The sequence below is a fragment of the Alligator sinensis genome, unplaced genomic scaffold, assembly GCF_000455745.1.
Source record: "Alligator sinensis unplaced genomic scaffold, ASM45574v1 scaffold536_1, whole genome shotgun sequence".
Lineage (NCBI taxonomy): Eukaryota > Metazoa > Chordata > Crocodylia > Alligatoridae > Alligator > Alligator sinensis.
In genome coordinates this window covers 316307-341378 of record NW_005842951.1, presented here as the reverse complement: position 1 = coordinate 341378, position 25072 = coordinate 316307, and the positions used below count along the sequence as shown (strand labels likewise).

Here is a 25072-nt window from a genome sequence, read left to right as displayed (position 1 = left end):
TTCCCTATGAAATCTTCGTGTGTGTGCTCAGTTACCCATCTCAGGCAAAAAAGGTCAGGAAATTATTATTATTAGGAAATGCTACCCATGTAGCTACCATGTGCAGGTTCCTATATTCTCTTCTAACTCGGCAAGGCCATGTAAAATAACCCCAAAGCTAATATTTCCTAATAAAGTTTAAAATCTGTTATATACCAGTACTGTTGTGTTTTTCACTTCTCTGATGTTTAGGGTAACAACAAATAGAGTAACCTAAAAATGTTCAAAGGACTACAGGGACCGTAACTGTATGTCATCAATTTAAAGTCAATGCAATTCTGCACAGCTTTAATTTATTTTTCAATGCTTTTACCTTTGATGTCACTTGGTATAAAGCATATTTTTGTAGATGGACTGGGACCAGAACTCTGGATCCCAAAGTCATGAACTTTAGATTAATATAGCTCTAGCTCCATTTTTTAAAAAGTCTTTGTCTCTTACCGATATAAGTCACATCCACATAATGAGGATCAGAAATGCTACTTCCCATCCTGTTGGTTGCCTTTACAGTGATATTATATATTGTCCAGAGTGAGGTGTGCTTTTTATTAAAGTAGCAGGAATTGGGGCCAGCAGTTTTGTAATCTGGACATTCATTGATTAGTTCTTCTCTGAAATTAAATAAACCAATGATTAAGTATATCAAACAAAATACATGAATTTTACTTTTTCTTATTGCTAGTGCCACTGAGGACCAGGTTCTGTTCATTCATGCTCTGGGAGATGGCTTGGAGAGCTGCTTCCAGGCCATGAATTCCAGAGGATAAACCTTGCCTTAAGAAAGTACAGCTGGCCCTAAACATGGAGATGATTTGCACACCATTGCCCCAAGATGGTGCAGTCAGTCAGCTCTTCTGGTATCCAGCTAGAGTAAGAGTTATCTGGCTTGCAGCTACAGTATTTCCTACTGAAAAGCAGCAAAGTGATTCCTACTTCCTGGCTCCTGCCTGTTTGGAAGAGCAGACTGAAGGGGGCCTGTACCAGGGTGATCTCTCTGTTTAAGAAAGAACTGGAAGCTCTGTTGAGAAAGCCCAGCCACAGGACATTTGGATAGGCAGGGAGTGTCCTACTAGGAGCTTTAAAAAGCTCCCAGAAGAGTAATCAAAAGAAGCAGCAGCAAGTTGTGAGCACAGCAGCTTGGTACAAGGAGGGGCAAGGGTGCTGTGCTGGGGCCAGCACCCCAAGGCTCCCCTCTTAGTGCCTGGGACAAGTCTGGCTTTGTTCATTTATTTCCTTGTTAGTTGCTTAAAGACTGTTTTATGTGGCAAGAGAGGCTGAGGAGCACCTCAGGGAGCAAAACCTACCTGCAGGCAGCAGCAGGCTAGGTAACTTGCTTAAAAATTAAACAAATTACAAATCTGTAAATGAAGCAACTGACAAATTTGCAAAGCTTTACAAATGAGCACCCCAAATGTTCATTTTACCCTCCAAATGAATTTAGTCTCTGTGATATACTATCAAAATGTGCTTTGTGCATCTTTCCCCCATGCCCGAAGGTTACTTCAGCTTTTTTAAACACATGCACCTCAATAATTCAGTTTTTGCTGCTTTCCATGTCACCAAAATTCCATTCATCACTATTCCCCTCTCCCGGCTCAGCTCATTTCTAAAACATGTACTCATTTCTAGGGTTCCCCTGTGAAACAGGAGGATGTCCACATAGGCACCATGCTCTGATCCTCAATGAGTGGATCTGTAACTGTCCCTTTCCTCAATGACTCTGCTCTCCAGTTAGCTCTAAGCCCAAAACTGAGCAGTGCTGGGCTGAGCCACAATTAGCTCACCCCACACAGTTAACAACATACTGAACAAAGTTTTATTAATGAATTTTTGGATCTTGACGCTGGTACCCAGGGTTAGAGCACAGCTACAGCATTGCAGGGAAATCTATTTTGTACAAGTTCATCCCACCATTGCCTGCGAAAGAGATGGCAATCATTCAAACAGGTCATTCTGGGTAGTTCAGTCTCTTGGGAGCCCTTTGGCCCTAGAGCCAAAATCTGTACCACAAACTCTCCTTGGGTCCTTGTGGTGCCAGAGCATTTTTCAAAGCAAAGTATCTTGAAACAGAAACCTGGCTGCAACAGTAAATGTGACGTTGCTAGTACTGCTTCATAACGCACAGATCTGAAATTATTTTTTCTTTACCTGACAATTAAAAGCAAACAAACTCTGTACATACAGAGTAAGGCAATAGCTACAGAATAATTATTCACAGCTTCTTACCCTTCCTTGTAGTAGTTCAGAGTGTAGTTGGTTGGAAGTCCTCCATCTGAGCCAGGCTTCCACCAGCAAGTAAAAGTTTCCTTTTCTGGAGAGCGACACCTCATTATTTCCGGCTTTCCAGGAGCTGATTGCCCTGCAGAAACACAGAAATGATCTTACTAGGATAGAGAGACATAGCCAGAAGGTCTTCAGATTATTTCACACACATTTATTTTTTTTATTGTCACCCCTCTACAGGCTATTTCAACATCTGTGTTACGGGGAAGACAACACCATAGGAGTGTACATTTTTCTTTTAAACAATTTGCCCATGTGTTTGTATCCTTGTCTACATTTTTTCTTCTCCTCTGGAGCCCCAGTAGAGGCTGTACTGATTTCTAAGATAACAGGAAGGAAGCGCACACATTCTGTATTTAGTGACCCTATGCCTGATACCTAGAGATCTCGACTACTTGTTTGAACACAGCCAAAACAAGCTTTTTTGTTATATGTTTCCTTTCTCACTCGAGTTATCAGAGACTTGAGCTAAGTGCTTAGAGAAGTGGCTCTCAACCTTCTTAAATTCAAGGCACCCCTCATTAGACCTCTTGGAAAATGCCAGCCTTTTAGTTTTCACTTGTTTTTGACTACAGAAAAACAGAGCACTTCTATTGCAGAAAACTCAGAAAGACCACAGCAGGTCAGAATGTTTTTAACACATGGACTTCTATTTCATATATCTGCATTTAATCTTGTAAATTGTGTTTATACACATAACAGTATTAACATTGCATGGTACCTTGCAACACCCTTGAAAGGAACTCAGGGCACCTCAGGGTGCTGTGGCACTGGTTGAGAATCACTGGCATACAGAAGGTCAGAGAAAAGGGTGTAGTTTAAACTCAAATAGGATGATGCCAATTAAAGCACGGCAAAGAATGGGGCTGTTGTGGTTGTACATGTGGGTTGCAACATGGCCTCAAGATGCTAATAATATTTTTTTATCTCTGAGCCTACGATCATTGATTTTCACTGCTCCCAAGTGCCTAGGTCAGGTACCTGAAAATGGGATTTTGGCTCCATAATCACTTAGGGACTTCTGAATATTTTATCTATTGTCAATATTTCAACAATCTCCATGTCAATTCAGGAATACAAATAATTAAACCAAAGCAGGCTGACAAGTAAATGTAATCTGATGAGAACTGATGGTTTGAAATGAGCTGCTGATCTCTGTCCAGTTTCTAGTTAATTAGTATCCTAAATCCGCCATCACCAGTGGCATTAAATAGCACCTGCCAATCTAAGCAGAGACCAAGGAATGAATGGATCAGGGAGAAGTGGCTGCCTGTCACACCTGGGGGCTACAAAAGCTAAAGGCTGATTATGAGAGACACTGCTGCCTTCTCCCTCATACTCTATCTACATTTAACTCATTAAGTCTTTTTAAAGTAAAACACTCACCATTGGGGATCCGAATGTAACTCTCTAAACTCCATTCACTCCATTCTCCACGGTCTGGTATGCAGCGGACCTGTACAACGTATTTCAATCCAGGATACAATTTGAGCATCTTGTATTGGGTTTGCTGTCCAACAAAAATAGTCTGGAAGGCATAAAGAAACCATGAGTATCTGGGGCATTTTATCTAGTTCAAAAAAATAAATCATACTTTGAAATGCTGGCCCTCACTGAAGATCCCATGGACTCCTGAGAACAGCAAATAGAAAAAAGGCTGACTACCTAGCCACCTAAAGTTAATGTCAAAGCTCCCTTAAATGAGACCAAGTTCTCCAGGTGTTTAGAACCTGTGATCTGAATGATTGGTTTAGTTGGGTTTAGTTTTCACTGCTTTCAACTTCAGAAACTCCATTTCAGATTTGTAGGACAAATATAATTATGCTGACCATTGAGCCTGCATTTCCTCAAGCCTATAAAGCAGCGTGACCCCTATGCAAAAAAAAAGGGGAGCAGCACATGCAGGGGCAACATGTGCTACTCAAACCCAGAGCCTGGCCAGCTGGGCCTACTATGGCTGCCATACGGGCATACTATGGCTGCCAGTCAGGCTCTGAGCAGAAGGATCGCTGCTGCTGCAGCCCTGGGAGGCCCCCGGGTAAGACCACTGGGGCCAACCCAGTGATGGCCCCAGCCTCCCCTACCCCACCTGGAGTGACCTGCTGTGCACCAGAGTGTGCATGGCACAGGCATTCCCCGGGGACAACTAGCGGCAGCACGAGGTGTCCTGCCGCTAGTTGTCTCCAGGGAACCAAACATCCATGCTCATCTGGACATGGCCAGAGATTTCAAATAGGAATCCATAGCATCAAAACCAGTCTGAACTGTCGTGGTCTGTCCGAATTCTTTTCAACAGAAAAACTGCTCTATTATTCTTTCTGCAATCAAAAAAAAAAAAAAAGAGTGAAAAGGAAAAGCTGGCATTTTCCATGGACTGCCTTGAGTCTAATGAGGAGTGCCTTGAGTCTAAAAAGGTTGAGAACCACTTGCATAAAGCAAAACATGTATGACCTGTGATTTTTTTTCCTAGCATCTCTTCAACACACACATTCACAATAACCACTCCAAGGAAAATCTACTGTGTTTTGTTAGTGTTGTAATCAATTTCTCTTTGACAAATATGGGATCCAGGCCAGTAATGCAAATATCTGGATTTCTCACTTGATCTTTCTTCAAGCCTCAGTTCTATTCTCATCTTTAATGGCCATGTTTGGATATCTTTACTTTGCTACCCTCACCCTTGACAGATGCTCCAGCGCATGTAAACTGCCAGTGTATTAAGTTTTGGTTCATGAACTAATAGGAAAGAGAACTTCTATTAGCAAGTTGACTGTTTGCTTACCTGCCACTCTTCCTTTCCCTCCGGTTTAAGTCGTAACTCATAATAGAGTATTAGCCACCTTGGTCTGACATTGATTAATGGGGGTGGAGACCATTTTGCCCACAGGTACAATATGCCAGCTGATTGTTTTACTTCTAGAGAGAGGTCCACAGGAGCAGTTGGCTGAACTGTACAAATGAACAGATTAAAAAAAAGTGAAACTCTTATTTTATCCCACCTGCAGAGCTTCACTGCAAGATCTGATATTTTAGCTCTTTAGCTTCAGGAAATAGCATATAGCAAAAAAACAAATCAAAACACAGCAGTGGCTTGGAGTAATTTGGTTTTCTTTCTGTCTTGTTCAGGACAGCATTTCTCAACCCGTGGGTTGCGACCCAAAAGTTGGTCACAAGATTTCAGAGGGTCGCAAACCACAGGTTGAGAAACGCTGATCCTGCGAAAGTACCAAGACTGTGGCAGGGCAGAGTGGTGGCTGGAAGGCGCCTGCCCCTCCCAGTAGGGGAAAGGGGAGAGCTACGAGGCTGGGTTGGGTGCTCGCGGGGATGGAGCAGCTGGGAGATGCTGCTCTGGGGATGGAAGGGGCTGCGACCAGGCTGCCTGGTGTGGCACAGCAGCCCCAGCCCAGGGCGGGGATGCTGCAGGCCTCCCCTCCTGCTCCCTCCAGCCCGTGCTGGGGCTGGACTCATTCTGCTGCTGCCTGCATGAGCTGGAGCCACTGCTGCGCTCTGGGCTGAGTGGGAGGGGGGCAGCTGGGGGGTAGCTGGAGGCCCCTCTGGCAGGGCCGGGGGTGCAGTAGGGGGCTGTGGGTTGGGAGTGAGGGACACCAGCATGGCACAGGGGGCCCGGGGACTGTGGGTCGTGCACTGGCAGAGCCAGCGGGGTGTGGGTCAGACAGGCCATGAGCCTTTGCAAATGAGTTCCATTAGGAAAAATGTTGAGAGTCACTGGTTTAAGATATTTTCATTGGCTGTTGACTGGCCAAAGTATTGCTCATACTCCTCTCAGATGTTCTGCTGAATTTGTCCGGGTACAGAAATAAGAGCCACACTTACATAACAGCCAGACACACTTCTATAGACTTTGTCTGATCTTTCACATAGTGAAAAACGGGGCATGCTATACATACATAGCAGTGTAATAAGTACAGTAAGTAGAGGCTGAAAGGACAATTATGTTAAAAACCTGGGGTGGTAAGAAAAAAAAAAAGAAGTGTTACAGTGCTTGGGCATTACTTATATCTCACTGGGGTGGGAAATATTTAAAATAAAATAAGGTTTTACTTTAGCTTTCACTTGTGAAATAAACCAAGGGTTAGGGCTGACAATTGACTATTAATGGATATAGTTTATAATGACACTAAAAAGCTTTGGTGGGGTATAACACTTTCAGCTATTACTTTTGAGAATGCACTCTCTTGAGCTCCCACGTGGCAATGGACACAAACTCCTGTGCTGTGAAAGAAACACTTATCTCTGAAACTTATCTCTGTAACTCAGCCAAGGCTGCAACAGAACTCCACCTAGCTACAAATATCAAGGACAATAAAAAGTCCTTCTTTAGATATGTGGGGAGCCGGAGGAGAAGCAAGGGAAACATTGGACCCCTGCTAAACCAGATGGGACAACTGACAACCAACGGCCAGGAAAAAGCCAATTTGCTAAATGGGTACCTTGTGTTGGCCTTTCACCAGTCCCATGGGACGCCCCTGCCCACTATGGGACAGGGAGGCCCGGGTGAGGGAGATTCCTTACCCTCCATCAATGCTGACCTTGTGAAGGAACACTTTGACAGGCTGGATACCTTCAAGTCAGCCGGCCTTGACGGTTTACACCCCAGGGTACTCAAGGAGCTGGCGAGCATTATAGTCCAGCCCCTGGCACGGATCTTTGAGAACTCCTGGCGCTCTGGTGTAGTGCCCAACAACTGGAAGAAGGCCAATGTGGTGCCCATCGTCAAGAAAGGGAGGAAAGTGGATCCGGCGAACTACAGGCCCATCAGCCTGACCTCTATCCTGGGGAAGGTCTCAGAAAAGGTTATCAAAGAGGCCATTCTTAACAGACTGGCTGATGGCAACATCCTGAGGGATAGCCAGCACGGGTTTGTTGCAGGTACGTCTTGCTTGACCAATCTCATTTCCTTCTATGACCAGGTGACCTATCACCTGGACAAAGGCGAAGAGATTGATGTCATATATCTTGACTTTAAAAAAGCCTTCAGTCTGGTATCCCATGATCACCTTTTGGCAAAACTAGCCAACTGCAGCTGCGGGTCCACCACGATCTGCTGGCTGGGGAACTGGCTCCGTGGTCGGACCCAGAGGGTGGTGGTGGATGGAAGTCAATCGTCGTGGTGCCCTGTGACCATTGGGGTCCCCCAGGGCTCTGTCATTGGGCCTATATTACTTAACATCTTCATTAATGATGTGGACATTGGTATCAGAAGCAGACTGGCCAAGTTTGCTGATGACACCAAACTCTGGGGTGAAGACAGGAGGGTGATCCAGGCTGACCTTGACAGGCTCAGGAAATGGGCGGATGAGAACCTGATGGTGTTTAACACTGAAAAATGCAAGGTTCTTCACCTTGGGAAGAAAAACCTGTAGCATGCTTATAGGCTTGGCAGTGCTACACTGGCTAGCACTACGGATGAAAGGGACTTGGGGGTCACGACTGACCACAAGATGATCATGAGCCTGCAATGTGATACTGTGGCTAGTAAAGCGAGCAAAATGCTTGCTTGCATGCAGAGATGTTTCTCAAGTAAATCCCAAGACGTCATCCTCCCATTGTGCTTGGCCTTGGTGAGGCTGCAGTTGGAGTACTGTGTCCAGTTTTGGGCTCCACAATTCAAAAAGGATGTGAAGACGCTTGAGAGGGTGCAGAGGAGAGCCACGTGCATGATCAGAGGTCAGGACAGCAGACCTTATGAAGAAAGGCTGAGAGCCATAGGACTCTTTATCCTGGAAAAGCGCAGGCTCAGGGGTGATCTGGTGGCCATATACAAGTTTAACAGAGGTGCTTACGAGGATCTGGGGGAACATCTCTTCACCAGAGCGCCCCAAGGGATGACAAGGTCAAATGGTCACAAACTCCTCCATGACTGTTTCAAGCTGGACATAAGAAAGAACTTCTTCACTGTCTGAGCCCCCAAGGTTTGGAATAGACTGCCACCGGAGGTGGTTCAAGCACCTACTTTGAACACCTTCAAAAGACATCTGGATGCTTATCTTGCTGGGATCCTATGATCCCTGCTGACTTACTACCCCTGGGGCAGGGGGCTGGACTCGATGATCTTCCGAGGTCCCTTCCAGCCCTAATGTCTATGAAATCTTTGAACTTTGAGCCAGGTCAGACAACTGGGACTAGAAAACAAAGTTCAACCTCTTACCAGCACTCTTGCTTATCACACTTTCAATATTCTAACTAATGGAAACATTGGACTTATCTTACAGGGTCACAGTACTAGCATTGAGACAAGCCAGGAGAGTCCACAAGTGAGAAAAACTGAGCTAACTTTACAAAACCCTTGTGCCAATTTATCGGCCCAAAATTAATTAAATTAAATCCACTCGTCATGCAGATCACAGACTTCAATTTTAAATTTATTAACATGTCTTGTAGATCAGTGGTCTCTTTCACAAGACCTGCTCTTTCTTACTGTGACCCCTGACCCTGGGTTGCAAGGGGCTACGCAGAGAGGTGTGGGGACACTCCCAGTCCAGAAAAAGGGGACCCAAGGAGCTGGGTTGAACTACAGCCCGCCGCCCCCAGGCTGCTTTGAGGGCTAGCAGGAGGGGAAGTGGGAAAAAAGAGCTGCAACGTGGGGGCCATTTTGCCCAGAGCCAGCATGCTTGCAGCAGGGAGCAGGCCTTGCTTCCTGATATGCTTCAAGCACCCTTGAAAGAGGCCACAGCGAAATTGTGGAGGAATCAGGTCTGAGTGCAGCTGGGAGATGGATCGTCTTCCCCACAGAGGAGACCCCAGCAGTGGGAGAAACTGACTGAGGCATCGGACCAGGACCTGAGAGGGTAGCACTGAAAAGGCTGCAGAAGTTAGTGTGGTCAGTGTGATTGCAAAAGTCCTTGTGCAGTGAAAGTCCTTGTGTCATTTGGGATGGTTTGGGCTGTGCACAAGGTGAACATCCTCATCGCAAAGGATCCTTTTGAGACTGTTTGGAGTTGGGGTTCTAAGTTGCTTTGTTGAAAGGGGTAATTTTGTTATCAGGTTTCCATGCTGGGTTACAGCTTGCAGTTCTGATTAGGGTGTAAATAAATCCAACTTGTTTGTACCCTCTTGCTAAACTGAGGTTAGGGACACTGAATCACCACTGCCATACACCCTCACCCCCTTGCAAGAGGGGCTACATTACCATAAAACAGAGACTAGCCTCACAATCCACTCTTTCAAGATAACTGCTGAGAAATAGATCAGAGCCATCTCAGCTTAATTTTTTCCCTTACCTATGGAGGCCACATCCACATAATGAGGATCAGAGATGTTAGTTCCCAGCTCATTAGTTGCCCTGACAGTGATGTTATAAGTGGTCCACAGACTGGTGTGCTTTTTATCAAAGTAACAGGAATTGGGACCTGCTGTTCTGTAGTCCAGACATTCATTGATTTGTTCTTCTCTAAAACAAAAAGAATTAAAATATCATGAGGTAAAGTGTCTAATTTACCAACAATAGTCCTGATTTACCAAAGTACTTAACACATTTCACTTTAAGCAGGCATGTACTCCCATCACAGCAAAACACCCGAGTATGTGCTTAAGTTCCATTAGCTTAATTATTTGGTTGACTTAGAACTGTTTTTACAATAATTACTTAGGTCCTAAAAGAACAGGCTGTACTTATTATTATACAAGCTATAAGATGAGTGCTAATAAAAAGGAAGAAAGATAATTTTCATGACACTCAGAATATATTTGAGGACACTGCTCCATATTTTAAATGTTTCAAATCAAGTGAAGAGACAAATCAGGTCACCTAGGGCAAGATCCAGAGAGTCTCTAACATAATCATTGCAATTCCTAGACCTTAGGTAGATGGATCCCAGGCTTCCTGTACAGTTAATGGGAAGGCAAGTTACCTCTGAAGTAGGATTCACAGAGAGTGGGGAGAGGTAATGCTTCTGCAAGGTAATCCACAAAAACATTGGGCCAGGAGCTGCCTAGAGCTAGCCAACAGAAATGCTGCAGACAGGGGTATGTCCAAACACCCAACTCTGCCTGCAGCTAAGACACCGGACTTGGAAATGCCTAACGTGCAGCCCTATTTACTCGGAGTCGGGTTCTGGACTCCCATTCTAAGGCTCGGTGCTGAACTGGGCAGGGCTCATTCTTTGTCATACATGACAAGAGATGGTTGTTCCCAACCACAGCGTAACAACTTGGTGCTCACCCAGAAAGTGAGGGACCTGGCCATCTACCAGAGGGGACTCCACGTAACGTCTCCCACTTCCCAGATGGAGAGCAAGTAGGAGGGAGTATGACTTTGTAACCTAGTGGTTAATGTACCCACCTGTGTGGGGGAGTGTCCTGGGCTAATGTGTCTGCCCCACCTCCCCTCCCCACACTTTACTTCTGTTTTCATGCAGTGATTGGCCAATATAAATTACATAAGCAGGTGTGGGAGCAGGGATCAGAACCCAGGCTTTCCTCAGCCAAGTGCTCTAATCACTAGACTACACAATCAGTCTCCTGTTCACTTGCTCCCCTCCAGCCTCATTACTCTTCTTAGCACAGTGGTCCAACTTCATCAGGAGGTGTAGAGACTGCCTGCACCCAGGCCGTTCTACACTTGGGTGGTTGGGACACACTCCTGTGGGTGTGGGAGATCTGGGATGGCCTATCGCCCTGGGCAAGTGCTCACATCCCTGGGCTGTTCTGTAAGAGGTGGGCTGCAGCAGCCCCACCACCTACTTACTATATGTTGAAGGAGGTGGGCAAGGCTGCTGTTTTCTGTTCTGAACCCGTTGCTTTTGGTGTGTATTAGGCATGCTCAGAGCTGGGCTACCACATTGAGCCTATCGGGGACTTAGAGTTTAGGTGGGATTTGCCTCATCTCTGAATGAGGCTTAGGCAGAATCTAGGTGTCAAACTCCCCGGACTGGGGATACATTTGTGTATGCACTGAGGCATAAGTTTAGAAACCTAGAGAACCTAGAGTAGCTTTATTATTTTACAACTATGATGGAAGATAATTGTAATGATCAGATCGTTCTGGTCTGCCAACGGGATGATGCCTTATCTAATTCTTTAATGTTATACTCTCATTAAAATATGCATTGGTTAGTTCATCACACCTACCTAGTCCTTTCACAGGCATTTGGGGATTTTTTGGCAATAGGATTGTTTTATGGTAATACTAGATCCTAGACTGAGCCCTGTGCTTCGTGCCACCCCTTAGAGCACTAGTAGTTGAGCACCAGCAGGATGCACAGAGGTTATATACTCTACAACTGACATAGTAGGGAGCATATGAATTTCCCTGGGGTCCTGCTCTGCTTCATGAACCAAAGGTGGCATATAGGGCATTGCTGTGGGCTTGCATCCTCTCCACCACTGCCTAGGTAAGGAACAGTGCCAAACAGTTCCTGCTGTTTACTGACCAGAACTGATATCCACCCACCTGCAAATCATGAAGGTACTCGGGTCACTTCTTGGGCCCCTTTCATTCCTATACAAGACCTTATCATTGTTGGACTTCAATAAGTATGTAATCAGAAAGCTTAGTGGGGTATGTAAAATGGGGGAAGAGAGCTAGAATCTTTTCTCTGTTTGGAAAAGTGAATTTTATGGTTATAAAAATGGTTCATGATTGAGAGCCCCAGACAATGGAGCCTGTTCTTTATATTTAGAGCTGGTAGCATAGGAATAAATAATATAAGAAAAGGCTACACTACCCTGCCAGACTGCCTCAAGGGGTTCTCTGCACAGACTGCATATCCAGCAAGCAGCGGCAATCCTGATGGCAGTTTCCTGGAACAGAACCTAGGCTTTTACTGATGCCGAACAAATCATTTTTAGGATCTCCAAAAAAAGCATGTCCAGACAAAGGACTCTGGAAAGGAGATCTGATATACAGAACACTGAAGACAAATGGAAATGAGAGAAAGGAAATGCCAATTTACAATGCATGCGTTTCATTTAAGTAAATTAACCCCAGATCGCTCAGGCTTTGATTCGGTAGAAGTCTAACCATTAGTCTGATTCGTTACTAGAATATGAGAATCACCAGTGACCCAGGCATCGTCAGGGATCCCCAAGTCCATAGTGGGCAGACATTTGCACAACGACAGAGCTTTTATTTTCACAAGTACAAGCATCTCATTCATGATTAAACAACATTTGCTTTTACAGATTTCTTAAGTGACAGCCTGAAACCATCCTGCTCCTCAAGCAGACACTCATCTGTCTGATGGGATTCAACTGCTGATAAGCAAATGGGGTCTGGACAGAGATTGCACCGTCCTCAGCTGCACACGTGGGGACTAGCTTGTCTTTCACTTTGTAGCACAGACATTCCAGTCCCCAGGCTGGAGAGGAGCAAAGTGCTGAGACATGATATAGCATTACAAATGAATGCCTGTCAAAAACCTAAGTCTCAAGTTCTTACTACTAAACTGAATGCTTATCCCTATACTCAAGATTACATACAAAAGAGAGGTTAAAATAGAGCATGGGTTTATAAAAATGGAATTCATAAACTGATACAGACCTCTCCATTTTGTGTTAACACTGTCCTCAGCTGAGAGTACTTGCATTAAGGACATGGGAGGGCTCAATCTATGAACATTTAAACTAAAGAATGTAATAATCTACAGAAGAATTATCCACAGCTTCTTAGCTGTCTGTAAGAGAAAAGAAAATAAGGCAACACTTCGCAGCTTCTTACCCTTCCTTGTTGTAGAGCAGAGTGTAGTTGGTAGGGAGTCCTCCATCAGAACCAGGTTTCCACCAGCAAGCAAGGGTTTCTTTTTCTGGTGAACGACATCTAAGTACCTCAGGTTTTCCAGGAGGTGACTGTCCTGGGGAAGGACAGAAGTCACCCAGTTAATAAGCTGTATTTTTGGCAAATTGCATTCAAGAAATTGAATCAAATTCAGGAAAGTTTGGGCTTTAAAAATTACTCTCCTGAAGAACTTCAGGAGAGCCAAGCATTATTTCAACATAATTTAAAATAAAATATTTTGACTCTTTATTGCCAAACAGTGTTTTCATTTTATGACTGATTTAAATTAAAAAAGGAAGAAGAATAAGTCAAGTCATTTTCAAAACCCTTGCTTAGGCGATTTTGGAGGAACCAGACATTTAAAGGATAGTTACAGATTATCTTTAGATTTTTCTAAATAAAGTATTTAGGAAAAGAACATGCTCTAAAGCACAAATGACTTACCATTCAAATACACCATGTTCAGAAAAAGCAACAAAGTAAACTGAACCGGTAACATCAAATTTTGCTGCATGTTGCTTTATCTACTCCTCTTCCAGGAGGGGATGTCAGATCAAAGGCTTCCTGAGAAATATGGCAACATGCAACATTCAATAATAGCATTATCACTTTATTTAATCAAGCCATTTTTGCCAGCTGTAACTTCCTAATCCTGATTACTCTCTCAGACAGGCAGGGCATTTTATACATAGGGAAACTCAGCTGCAGAGAGGCTAAGCATCCCACTCAGCAATTTTCAGCCAGCTGTCAAATACAAGAAGAGTCATTATCATGGGAATGATCATTAATTTTTTTCTCTGTCCAGTTCCCTATGGAAAAGAATCTATGGTCTAAACTGCAGCAAGGGAGATTTAGGTTAGATACCAGGAAGAATTTGCTAACTGTGAGGGCACTTAAAACATCAGAACAGATTCCCTAGGGAGGTTGAGCAGGTTCCCTAGAGAGGTTCCTCATTCACTGGAGGTTTTTTCACAGCAGGTTAGAGAAATGTTTGTCTGGGTAGGATATACAGGGATTGTCCTGCCTTGATCGGGTCTGGAGCAGAATACCTTGAGGTACCAGCCCTATTTTTAATGAGCTTCCATGACTTCAGAACATAGAATACCTCCTTCTTGTTGCATGTGATTCTTCAGTAAATGGAAAAGACAAAGCAAGTAAAAAAGAAAGAAACAATGGAAAACAAACATTGTTTTATGATTAACTTACCAGGCAAAAATGAGCACTGGGGCCTGATTTCCTCTTCCTTATACCAGCATAAATTGGAAGGATGCAACAGCATGGAAGGAAGAATGATACTGTTGTAAATAAAGGGCTAATCGCCCTTTAGTCTAAGGAATAGTTCTCACTTGTAAAGTACACTTATACCGCTAGATGTCCTCAGAATACAAGTTAAAGTGCATAGTGGTTGTGAATCACTGTCAGGATGGTGTCACACATTGAATTTAACACTTATGAAGTGCAGTTAAAACAGAAGTGGTTACATGAAGTGGTAAATGCCTTCTGCGTTGCAAAAAGGTTCCCTTTCAGGGTTATCTTCTAACATGTACTAACTGCAAGAGGTGTCAATAGTCCAATGATTTGCAACTGTTGCAAGTGACCATTGGAAGCCACCCTAAGTGGTGACAACTTCATGATGCAAGAGCTGGAAATTAGCCACAAACATCTATGAGGGCCTTCTTACACATTACACTTGCCACATGCTATCTGCACCTGAGCTGTACTGCTATCTAGTGCATCCACAGGTGGTGGATAGTGGAATGACCTTCAGGGAAAGTTAGCTGTGAAATAAGCAGGGGTAACTGATGAATAAGCAGTTGTGGACCAAGCAGCAGCAGCACCACCACCAGGATGTGGTGAGGAAAACAAATGGCAATGCTTTCCTTCCTAAAAAGCCACATATTCTTTGATAGTGCTATGACAAGGTGAGTACAGGTCGCCACTATAATAATCCTGCCCAGCCCCCAGCCGTGGGACTACAAGTCCTCAGTGGTGGAGCAGGTGAAAGAAGGTGTTACAATCTCAATGGCTGCGAAGGTGGATGAAGGCTGCAGCAGAATGAGATCCCCAGGTCTCCTTGCCACTGGATCAAGGTCCCATTTGAGCCATGTGGAAGCTGATGTGCAGCAGCTTCTCCATGATAAAAGTAATCATGCTTGGGCATCTTCCATGAAAACAGCTTTTCCAGCGTATTCCTCAAACCCTTTGGTGACCAGCTAGTGGCGAAAGGAGCAGGATTGTGAGGTCTGGAAGCTCCTAGTCATGAACTGGCATGAAGGTAGCAGTTACAAGAAGTTTGCCTAGCACTTGGATGAAACAGGAGCTGTAACTGTGACTGAGCAGCCTTCTTCAGGATCTGATCTGTTCACCCCACATGGGGAGGGGGCTAGAAAAGGTGCCCTAAACATAACCTGTCTAATACAATATTCTACATGGGCGACACATAGGGGGTGCACATGGGTGTACGTGCCCCCCCCCCCCCCAAGATTGGTTGCACACCCCCTGGAAACACCAGCTGCAAAATCAGAAGTGCCGGTGGAAGTGTGCTTCCAGTTTTGCCACTGGTGATTTCAGGCTCGGCGATCAGTTGCTGGGGGACCCTCCCCCCAGTTAGTGATCAGCCGCTAGGGTATTCTATATTTCATCCTGACTGGATAACCACGTCCAATGGGATCACCTTTATTGCGATCGAAAATACCAGCAAAGACACACCATCACTTTTGGGACCTGGAACATCAGGATCGTCATGGACAACCCTAATAGTGAATGGCCAGAGTTCCACATTATGATTTTAGTTTGAGAACTCAGGCAATACAACATCAGTGTAGCTGCACTGAGCGAGACCTAGCAAGTGGGCAATGGGCAGCTCAAAGAACATGGAAGTGGCTATACCTTCTTCTGGAAGGGTAAACAGGAAAGAGAATGCCAACTTCACTGAATTGGTTTTGCCATTAAGAACGAACTCATAAATCAACTTAATGAGTTCTCTATCAGAATTAATGAGCACCATATGATTGCCTTAAACTGGCAGGGAGCCAATATGCCATTATTATCAGAGCATATGCGACTCTTGATGCTGCCAGTGAAACCAAGAAGGAATTTGATGCCAATTTTGACAAATGTCCTTTCTGATGTTCTGGAGGGAGACAGACTTTTTCTCAGCAATTTCAACACCAGAGTTGGAAGGGACTCTAACCCCTGAAACGGAACTGTCACCAAGGAAAGAGTAGGAAAAGTCAACTCCAGTGTCATCCTCCTCTTGAACAAACGTGCAGAACATTGACTTACAATCACCAACACTCTGTTCCATCAGGAAAAAAAAGGGCACAAGACATCATGGCACTACCCAAGATCTAAGCATTAGCACCTGATTGACTATGTCATTGTCCATGATCAGGATTGCAAAAGATGCCCACGTCATTTGAGCTATGCTCAGAGTTGATGATTACTGAACTGATCACCAACACATCCTCTCAGTTATGTCACTCAAACTGGGTCCCAAACAATGGCTGCAGCAGAAGCAATGCTGATGGAAGGACTCAAGGACCCAAGGAAGTGGGACCTCTTCCACCAGCTCCTCAACAACAACAACAACAACAAGCCACACACAAAAAAATGGTGAATTCCAATCAACAATGGGAGAATGACAGCAACATATGCAGTGCCCTCAAGGCCACTGTCATCAGCACCTGTGAAGAGACACTTGCATTCTCTACCAGGAAACATCAAGACTGGTTTGATGAGAATGACCAGGAGATGCAAGAGTTTATTGGTTGCAAGTGCAAGGCCTTTTGTGCTTGGCAAAACAACAGCAACTCCAAGCAAAAGAAACTGAATCTCCAACAAGCCAAGGCAGAGGTTCAAGGAAGACCTGTGATATGAAGAACATATTGTGGGAAAACAAGGCTAAAGAGATTCAACATCTCTTGTCAACATGACATCCACGATATGTATGGTTTCTTCAGTGCCAAAGCCATCTGCGGTCTGAGCACTCAAGGACGAACTCCCTTGAGACCTAAGGATGGAAGAGACCTGATCAAGGAAAAGGGAGCCATCAATGCCTGTCTGGAAGGAACATTTTGAAGACCTTCTCAATCAAGATTCTGCCATTGCCAAAGTGTTCTCAACTCCATCCTGCAACACTCAGTCAGACATAATCTCTGACCCTTGACAAGGTGAGGAAAGCCATCAAGCAGAGGAAGAATGACAAGGCATTTGGAGTGGATGGAATCCTTGCAGAAATCTTCAAGTAGGGGGGAGGAGAGCTCATGTCACAGCTTCATGCCCTCATCTTAAGAATCTGGAATGAGGAGGAAATCCCAGACGACATCAGGGATGCCATCATTGATTGTGACAATCTTCAAGGAAGGAGACAAGTCTGACTGTGCAAGCTATAGAGGGACTGCCTTGCTGTCCACCACAGGAAAAATCATTATAAGAACTATCTTGAACTATCTACTTCCACTTTCTGAAGAGGTTCTCCCAGAATCTCAGTGTGAGTGTAAGGCATCAAGAAGTACAACTGACACAATCTTCACAGCTTGCCAGCTGCAGGAGAAATGCCAGGAACAACATTAATCCTCTCTACATGGCCCTCTTCAATCTCATTAAAGCTTTCAACTCTGTGAGCTGGGAAATGTTGTGGAGGATCCTTCTGAATTATGGATGCCCACTGAAATTTTTCACCATTCTCTGCCTGTTCCATGAAGGTATGTGAGCAGTGGTTCTCACAGTTCCCTTTGAAGTTAAGACAGGAGTTAAGAAAGGCTGCATCATCACTCCAATACTCTTATCAATATTCCTTGCCATAATGCTACATCTGACCACCAACAGGCTCCCAGCCAGAGTGGAGCTAAACTACCAAAAGGATGGTAAGCTTTTTAACCTCAGCTGACTCCAAGCAAAATCCAAGACCACCCTGACCTCAATCACTGAACTCCAGTACAGTGATGATGCTGTAGTGTGTGTTTACTCAGAAGTAGACCTTCAGGCAGTTATCAATTTCTTGTATGCTTCAGTAAAGACAATGGGACTGATGCTTAACACTCAAAAGACTAAGGTCCACCCCCAACAAGTTTCTAATGAACAGTCCCGAGCTCTAGTAATCCAGATCCATGGTGGGACTCTGGAGAATCCTGAGTATTTCCTGTAACTTGAAAGCCATCTCTCTCAGAAGACTGACATCAATGAAGAAATCCAACACCACCTCATGGTTTATCAAGCAGTTGTGATCCCCACCTTGCTGTATGGAGCTAAGACATGGACAACATATGGAAGACATCTAAAGTTGTTGAAGAAGTGCCATCAACATTGCATGTGGAAAATCCTCCAAATCCAGTGGGAAGACAGGTACACCAATGTTAGCATCCTCCTGCAGGCATACACCATGAGCATTGAGGCGATGATCGTCTGACTTCAACTTAGTTGGGCTGGCCACATCGTCCAGATGTCCGATTCCAGACTCCCAAAGCAAGTTTTATTCTTCCAGCTCAGCCAAGGTGTATGATCAAGAAGAGGCAAGAGAAAACACTTCAGGGACATACTCAAGGCCAAGTTAAAAAAGAAGGGAACATTGAAACCAACTCATGGAAGACTATTCCCCAGGACTGCCTCAAATGGAGGAAGAGTCTGCTGCAAAGATCTCAGTACTTTGAAACCTCACGACAACAACAGGAGATAGAAAACAGCAGGGAAACCACATGCAAACAGCATATTGTGGACCAAATCAAGAGCACAGTGCCACCCACCGCACATGGAAACACATGTCTGAGCTACAACAGAGTCTGTCAATCCAGAACAGGTCTCATCAACCATCTTAAGACCACACAGGTAAGATAATCATGGAAGACGGTTATGCTGAAGGGACTGCCGAAGAAGCAATCTGCACTTAAAACACTAGCATCCGAGCATTCAAGCAATAAAGCACGTGGTAAGTGCCATTGTGTTGAATCAGGGGTGTAGGTTGTAGCCGTGTTGGTCTAAGGACATAGGCAGACACGGTTCTTTGGGTGAATCTGATATCTTTTATTAGACCAACTTAAGAAGTTGGAAAAAAATTTTTTAGCAAGCTTTCGGGTTTAAAATCCCTTTGCCTGGCTGAGGAAGCCTCTGCAGTTGGGGTGTGCTCTTCCTGGATGGAATGAATAGGAAAGAAGCCAGAGGCTGGGCTGGTGTGCATGCAAGACAGGCCATCAGTGAAGATGTAAACTGAGGAGTCAGTTGGTGAGAGACAGGCTGGGTGGGGCAGGGAGAGAAGGAGGATGAATAGGGGGTGGGGGGAGTAGAGAAATGGGGGATGAGATGAATGTAGCAGTTAGATAGTGGAGAGGTACCTGGGGAGTGTTGTGTTGAATCCTGTCTTGAAAGATAAAGCAAAGCTGGAGTGACCTCTCCAGGGTGCAAAAGCACCAAAGTGCTTGGAAACAGTCTATTAAACATGGAATAAAGGCTTTGGAGGAAAGAAGAGTCCAACATGCAGAGGAGAGAAGAAGCCTTACTGAGAGTGTAGGAACAAACCATACCTATACGCAGTAAGACTAGCAAGTATTGCAGAAGATCAGCTTGGCTTAGCGGGGACCTCTTCAGTAAAATAAAATCACAAAAAAGAATCTTATAAGAAGTGGAAACTTGGAGAAATGACTAGGGAAGAATATAAGGGCATTACTTGGGCATTCAGGGATAAAGTCAGGAAGGCCAAACCACAATTTGAGTTGCAGCTAGCAAGGGATGTGAAGCGTAACAAGAAGGGTTTCTACAAGTATGTCAGTAGCAAGAGAACGATCAGGGTAAACGTGGATCCTTTACTGAACAGGGGAGGCAACTTTGTGACAGAGGATGCAGAAAAGGCTGAAGAGCTCAATGCCTTTTTTACCTCAGTCTTCACAAGACTCCAGTGCAGTGCAGGGGTTGGGAGTGACACAGCACCCAGCCCCAGCACCTCACAGCACAGGAGCCAATCCCAGTCCCTGCATCCCTTGAACCAGCTCCCATCGAGTGCAGGGGCTGGGGCTGGGGCTGGGACTGGCTCTTGTACTGTGCCGGTATTGCTCCCAGCCCCTACATCATACCAGAGTCTGGAACCAGCAGACTCTTTCATGCAGTCACACCCAGGGCTGAGACCGATAATGTGCTGATTTTTGGTGTGAGGCCTAGGATCACACCAGAGCTGTTCAAGGCTCCAGTGCAGTACTATCGTCTATATTTAGATCATAGCAAGCATTACATTTTTCTGAGCAGTCAGATGTTAAGCCTTAGGGTGTTGTTGCATGTTACCTTTAAGGCACATTAAGGGCTCTGAAGACAGGAGTGGCCACACACCATGACAGGAAAACATGAACTAAGTGCCTTCTGAGGGTCTCAGAGGGAGTCTTCTTTCAGCAAGCACTTTCTCTAGCTCTTCTGGGGCAGCTGGTGTTGCAGTCACATTGGACTGCTCCACAGAGCCAAGATGAGTTGGGAGCAGTCCTCCAGCACCCCAGGAAGCACCACTCCCAGCCACCCACAGGTGACTCTTCCCCTAGAGTGACAGTGGGGAGAGCCAGGGGAGCCCTGAAGGTAAGCATTCCCCTCCCTCCTCCACTCTCATGCTAGACTCATGCTGCCCCCAGGGCTCCCCATGTTGTCTCACTTCCCCCTGCCCCCTGTTCCTCAGGGCTTCTTCCCCCTCCCCACCACATCCCTCGACTCCCTGCTTACCTTCACTGCCAGTGCTGTCTTGGGGGAGAGGCAGGGAATGGAAACGCACCTGCTCGCCTGGCCACTGCTGCTGCTCTCCAAGCTGAGCCCAGCCCAGAGATCAGCAGCAGTGGTGGCAAGCAGGCTCCTTCCTTGCCTGCTCCCCCAGGACAGTGCTGGCAGCTATAGGCGAGTAGAAAGGTGCAGGGGGAAGGGGCAGGGATATGAGGCAAGCAGAAGCCAATCTAGGCTAGTAGGGAGCAGCAGGTGCAATTTGGGGTGGCAGGCCTGATAAAAGGATTGTGGGGGGGGAGGGTAATGATGTTCAGGGGGAAAGGAGCCTGCACTGGGGGGGTGACAGACCTGATCAGGCCAGCAGGGGGAAATGGGGACCTAGTCTGGCCAGGCAGGGCCTGACAGGCTTGTTGTAGGCCACCAGAAGCTGGTGGGGTCCGAATCTGGACCACAGGCCCCATTCCTGGGACCTACACTGCCCCAGAAAACAGGTCAGTCAGGCGGGCACAGAGCCAACTTGGCAGCTCTTAGCCATGGCCCAGCTCACCAACCCTCTAAGGGCAGGTCAGAGCAGTGCATTTTACAAAGGGTTTAGCCCTGAACATGTGACTGCTCCCAGCACATGCTAATTTTAACACTAACTAACATTCCTTTTAAGTTAGCAAATGCTAATTGTAATATGCAACTACACCTATATTAATGCTTACCATAACCTAAATAACACGTGTTAAGTGGACCTCACATTTAACAGTGGCTAAAAACAGAAGTTGGAAACAATTTTCACCTCCCTTTCCATGCCCCCACCCCCAGGCCAGGACAAAGCTTTTCATTCTCAGGTCCTTTGGGTGTACAAACTCATTGTCCCACCCTAAATACCCGTGAAGTACCAAGATGACGCTTTTCCCCCTGGGATATTTGAGGCTAATTTGAGTTAAGTGGCATCCAAAAAAGTACGTGTAAACTACTGTTCTGCACTTGTTTTGATGGGAGTCAAAGCCCTGGGATAAACCCAGTCTGTTTTTAGATGAAGAGGTAGCTAGTCATGTTAGTCTGATGCGAGGCAGAAGGCAGAGCAGAGATGCCCCTGATGAAGGGTACTGTAGTTCCTGAAAGATTATGTTTCTCTGATTAAGTTAGTCTATAAGGTGCCCCTCTATCTTGCCTTCTATCACATTTAAGTCCATGTACTTAACTTGCATCTTTCTTGAAGAAAACTGAGAACCCAAACAAAGCCTTCTGTCTACTCAAAAGAAATAGCTCATGACATGATCTTAATATTACTAACTGTACAATTCCTAGGCCCACTCTGACCAGGTGCGCTCCTGAAACCAAAAAGCACTCCATTTCAAGAGAGGACCATTACCTCTTAGGCCTAAAAATCAATTCTGCTCATCTGACAAGTACTTGTGTTCAATGTTCCAGAGCACAGGTGAGGATTAGCTTTTTGCTTGCACAGGAAATTATAAATGATTGGTTATCTGGATCAATTTTCACTCTTTACAAACAATGGCCACATACACCCCTTTTAATGCACACATATTAAAAGTCAATTAATTCTGGTTTAGTTTTAGCATGCATTTTCTAGCAACACATGTGCATTGCCTTAAAACAAATGGGGTTACATTTTCATTTGCCACCACCTCAGAATTGCATGCATGTTGGGTTTATTCACCCAGCTTTTGTATGAACCGAATGGAAGGACCCACAGTTTACAGGCAAGCATGGGTTTTTGTGCATGCAGAATGGATATATTTCAAATGTTACAATATCAAATAACTTCAGGCACAAACTAACTTGAGCACTTTTAGCAGTCAGCTGAAGCCTTAACTCTTGCATCATCTAGAACACTTTAAGAAAACTGCAGCTTTTTCCCATGGCCTAAAGCTGATGTTAAAAATAATGAAGCACAAATGATAACCATTTCATTCATACAATACACAAAACAGTAACAAGTGATGATGCTTACGCACAACAGCAGTTTTTACAATAACACCACCACCTTTTATCCAAGTTACAGTTAATCCAGTTTCACATATCCCCTTATATGATGGTACTGCCACTACTTAATTATTTAAATACATGTTTTTTCTCCTCTGATGCTGTGTTAAAACCTGACAAACAGATGAAACTATCTACAGTGAAACAGTAAGACTAATTGAAAGGCCACGTCAGACAACATGTACCGTATGTGAGGGGTACCAGGACTGGGCATGAATGCCAGGGGTTTGTATTTACAAGAGGATATTTAAGATTCTAGCTATCAGTTTACACATGGAATTATCCTATTTTTGTGACATTAGTCTAAATAGTCATACAAATACCAGTTCACATAGCTCTATTTAACTAAACCTCTATCCTTCAAAAATTTGTCCATAATTGCTTTCCCTAATTCTTTTTTTAAATTACATTTTTGGACTTGCATTTTTGAGTACTGCCAGAATGGTTTAGTGATACGGTTTAACAATACTTCGATTCTCTACAGCTAATGAAATACCATTACAGTACAATGGACAGCTCACATTTTGACAGCTAGCCTACATATTAATTCTGGTTTTTAAAGAATCCAGTGCCTTCTACTCCCTTAGCTTTCCGACTTTGTATGAGGGAGCTATGAACAGTGCCACCTCTCTCCAGGCTCCCATCTCTGAATGCTTTGATTTCTTCTTTCAAAAAGCCCCACAAGTCTCTCCAATTCATTTGTCACAGACGCCCGTTCCTCTGGCACTTTTTTCTACCTTTCCTGATGATTCTCTGCACCCAACACCCCTTTTATAAATAAGCAAGATTATCCACAAACTGGCTGAAGATCACTACTTTTAAAAATAAGCATGTTTTGAACTAACAAGACACATGTTCTTCTCTGTAGCTCGGTCAGCCCACTTTTCACAGAATCCCCTTTTCTCTCCAGTTCTTTCTTTGCTGCCAATTGTTTCCTCTCTGAGATCTCCAACATCTCTATTGTTATTGCCAGAAACCCAGTAGAGACCATCTCAGGCCTTCATTAGTGCAGCTCCCAAATCTGGTTTTCCTAACACTCACTTCAAGCCCCTGATTGAATCAATCCATGATTCAAAAACAAAACAAGCAAAACAAAAAAAATCTATTTCTCCCAATGCTTTGATCAAATTAAAATCTTCCTAAATCCCCTAAGTTTACTTGATTACTGAAATCAAGCTTTCTGTTTACTACAACTTAGGGCTCTTCTCCCTTTTTAAGGTGTCGTTTCACTCTACCTTCTCCAACCCCACTTGTCAGAAAGCCCTCTAAAAATCCATTTTCACATCTTCAGTCCTTTTATAATTCATCTACAATCTGCCATGGTTCCACCTTCTTCTTCCTCAACTGTCTGGAGGTTAAGAGCCTGGTAATCAAGAGAAGGGCTTTCAATTTCCAGCTCTGCTGCTGCCTTGATGTGTTACTAAGTCACATATGTTGAGAATTTGGGGGCTGTATAGGGGATTTACTATGCAGTGGCCTTGCAAATAAATAAAGAGTAGGTCTCTAAATATAAACTGCTTCAGAAATCTTAATCTTTCTGAAGATTGCACAAAGATGTACAGAGACAAGAGGCATTCTGGATAAAAGCAGGCAAGTCAATGAGAAGAGTAGGAGAAAGAGGAGAAAGGCAAAAATAGGGCTCCTAGTTTTTGTATATGTTTAATATTATTAATTCACAACATCCACTTCCAGTGAGATTGTAAATAACAGTCCCTTAATTTACATCTCCCAAGTGACTGTATAATTCTGTTATCTTTCTTGTGCCCGTGTCTCCCTACGTTGTCATGTCCTTATGTTGTTCCTATTTGAATACATGCCTCAATTCTGCTCTGAGATTTACTATTGTGGATCCCTGTGCATTTCTATAAGATTACAGCCAAGGAATAGTGTCTCATACTCTTCAATGTTTAAAACAGAGACTTATTTAATTTTCTTTATTATGTAGTTGTACAAAATGGCCTGAAATCCTAGTAACAAAAGAATGTTTGCCACGTTAAACACAGAGCATACTGCTTTTACAAACATACAGCACTAACAACTACTCAGGCTGATTATATGGGACCAACTTGTCATAAGAAGAGCAAAATGTCTTTCTAATCAAAACAATTAAGGACATGCAAACATCAATTTAAAAGGATTATTTACACTTTAACAGTCCTTCTTAGTGCTGCTTCTGTATGAATGTTTATTTTTTAGACATATAAACCAAAGGAAAAAAATTAACTTTATTTTATGAACATACAATTAGGATTTAACAGCTTCAAAAATGTTCAACTGAAATTATGGCCACAATAATGAGAACACTGTAGCTGTATCTTCAGCCGGACAACA

At 44.3% G+C, this 25072-nt stretch overlaps 1 protein-coding gene across 12 annotated transcripts in view; it reads right to left on the bottom strand.

Annotated features, from left to right (window-relative positions):
- The window catches only part of PRLR (prolactin receptor), a 140887-nt gene that overhangs the window by 15666 nt on the left and 100149 nt on the right, over positions 1-25072 (bottom strand). For 11 of the 12 annotated variants that reach the window (XR_003091941.1, XM_025192618.1, XM_025192615.1 and 8 more), the window contains 7 exons: positions 13502-13621; positions 13001-13133; positions 9564-9733; positions 5105-5271; positions 3709-3850; positions 2266-2398; positions 481-650 (listed from right to left, as the gene is read on the bottom strand). Coding sequence is in view for 11 of the 12 variants with exons in the window: in XM_025192618.1 (XP_025048403.1) it covers positions 481-650; positions 2266-2398; positions 3709-3850; positions 5105-5271; positions 9564-9733; positions 13001-13133; positions 13502-13571 (985 nt within the window). In the remaining variant the exon portion in view is untranslated. Of the gene's footprint in view, positions 1-480; positions 651-2265; positions 2399-3708; positions 3851-5104; positions 5272-9563; positions 9734-13000; positions 13134-13501; positions 13622-14263; positions 14971-25072 lie in introns of those variants that run through there. The other variant, XM_025192625.1, reaches the window with a different exon arrangement.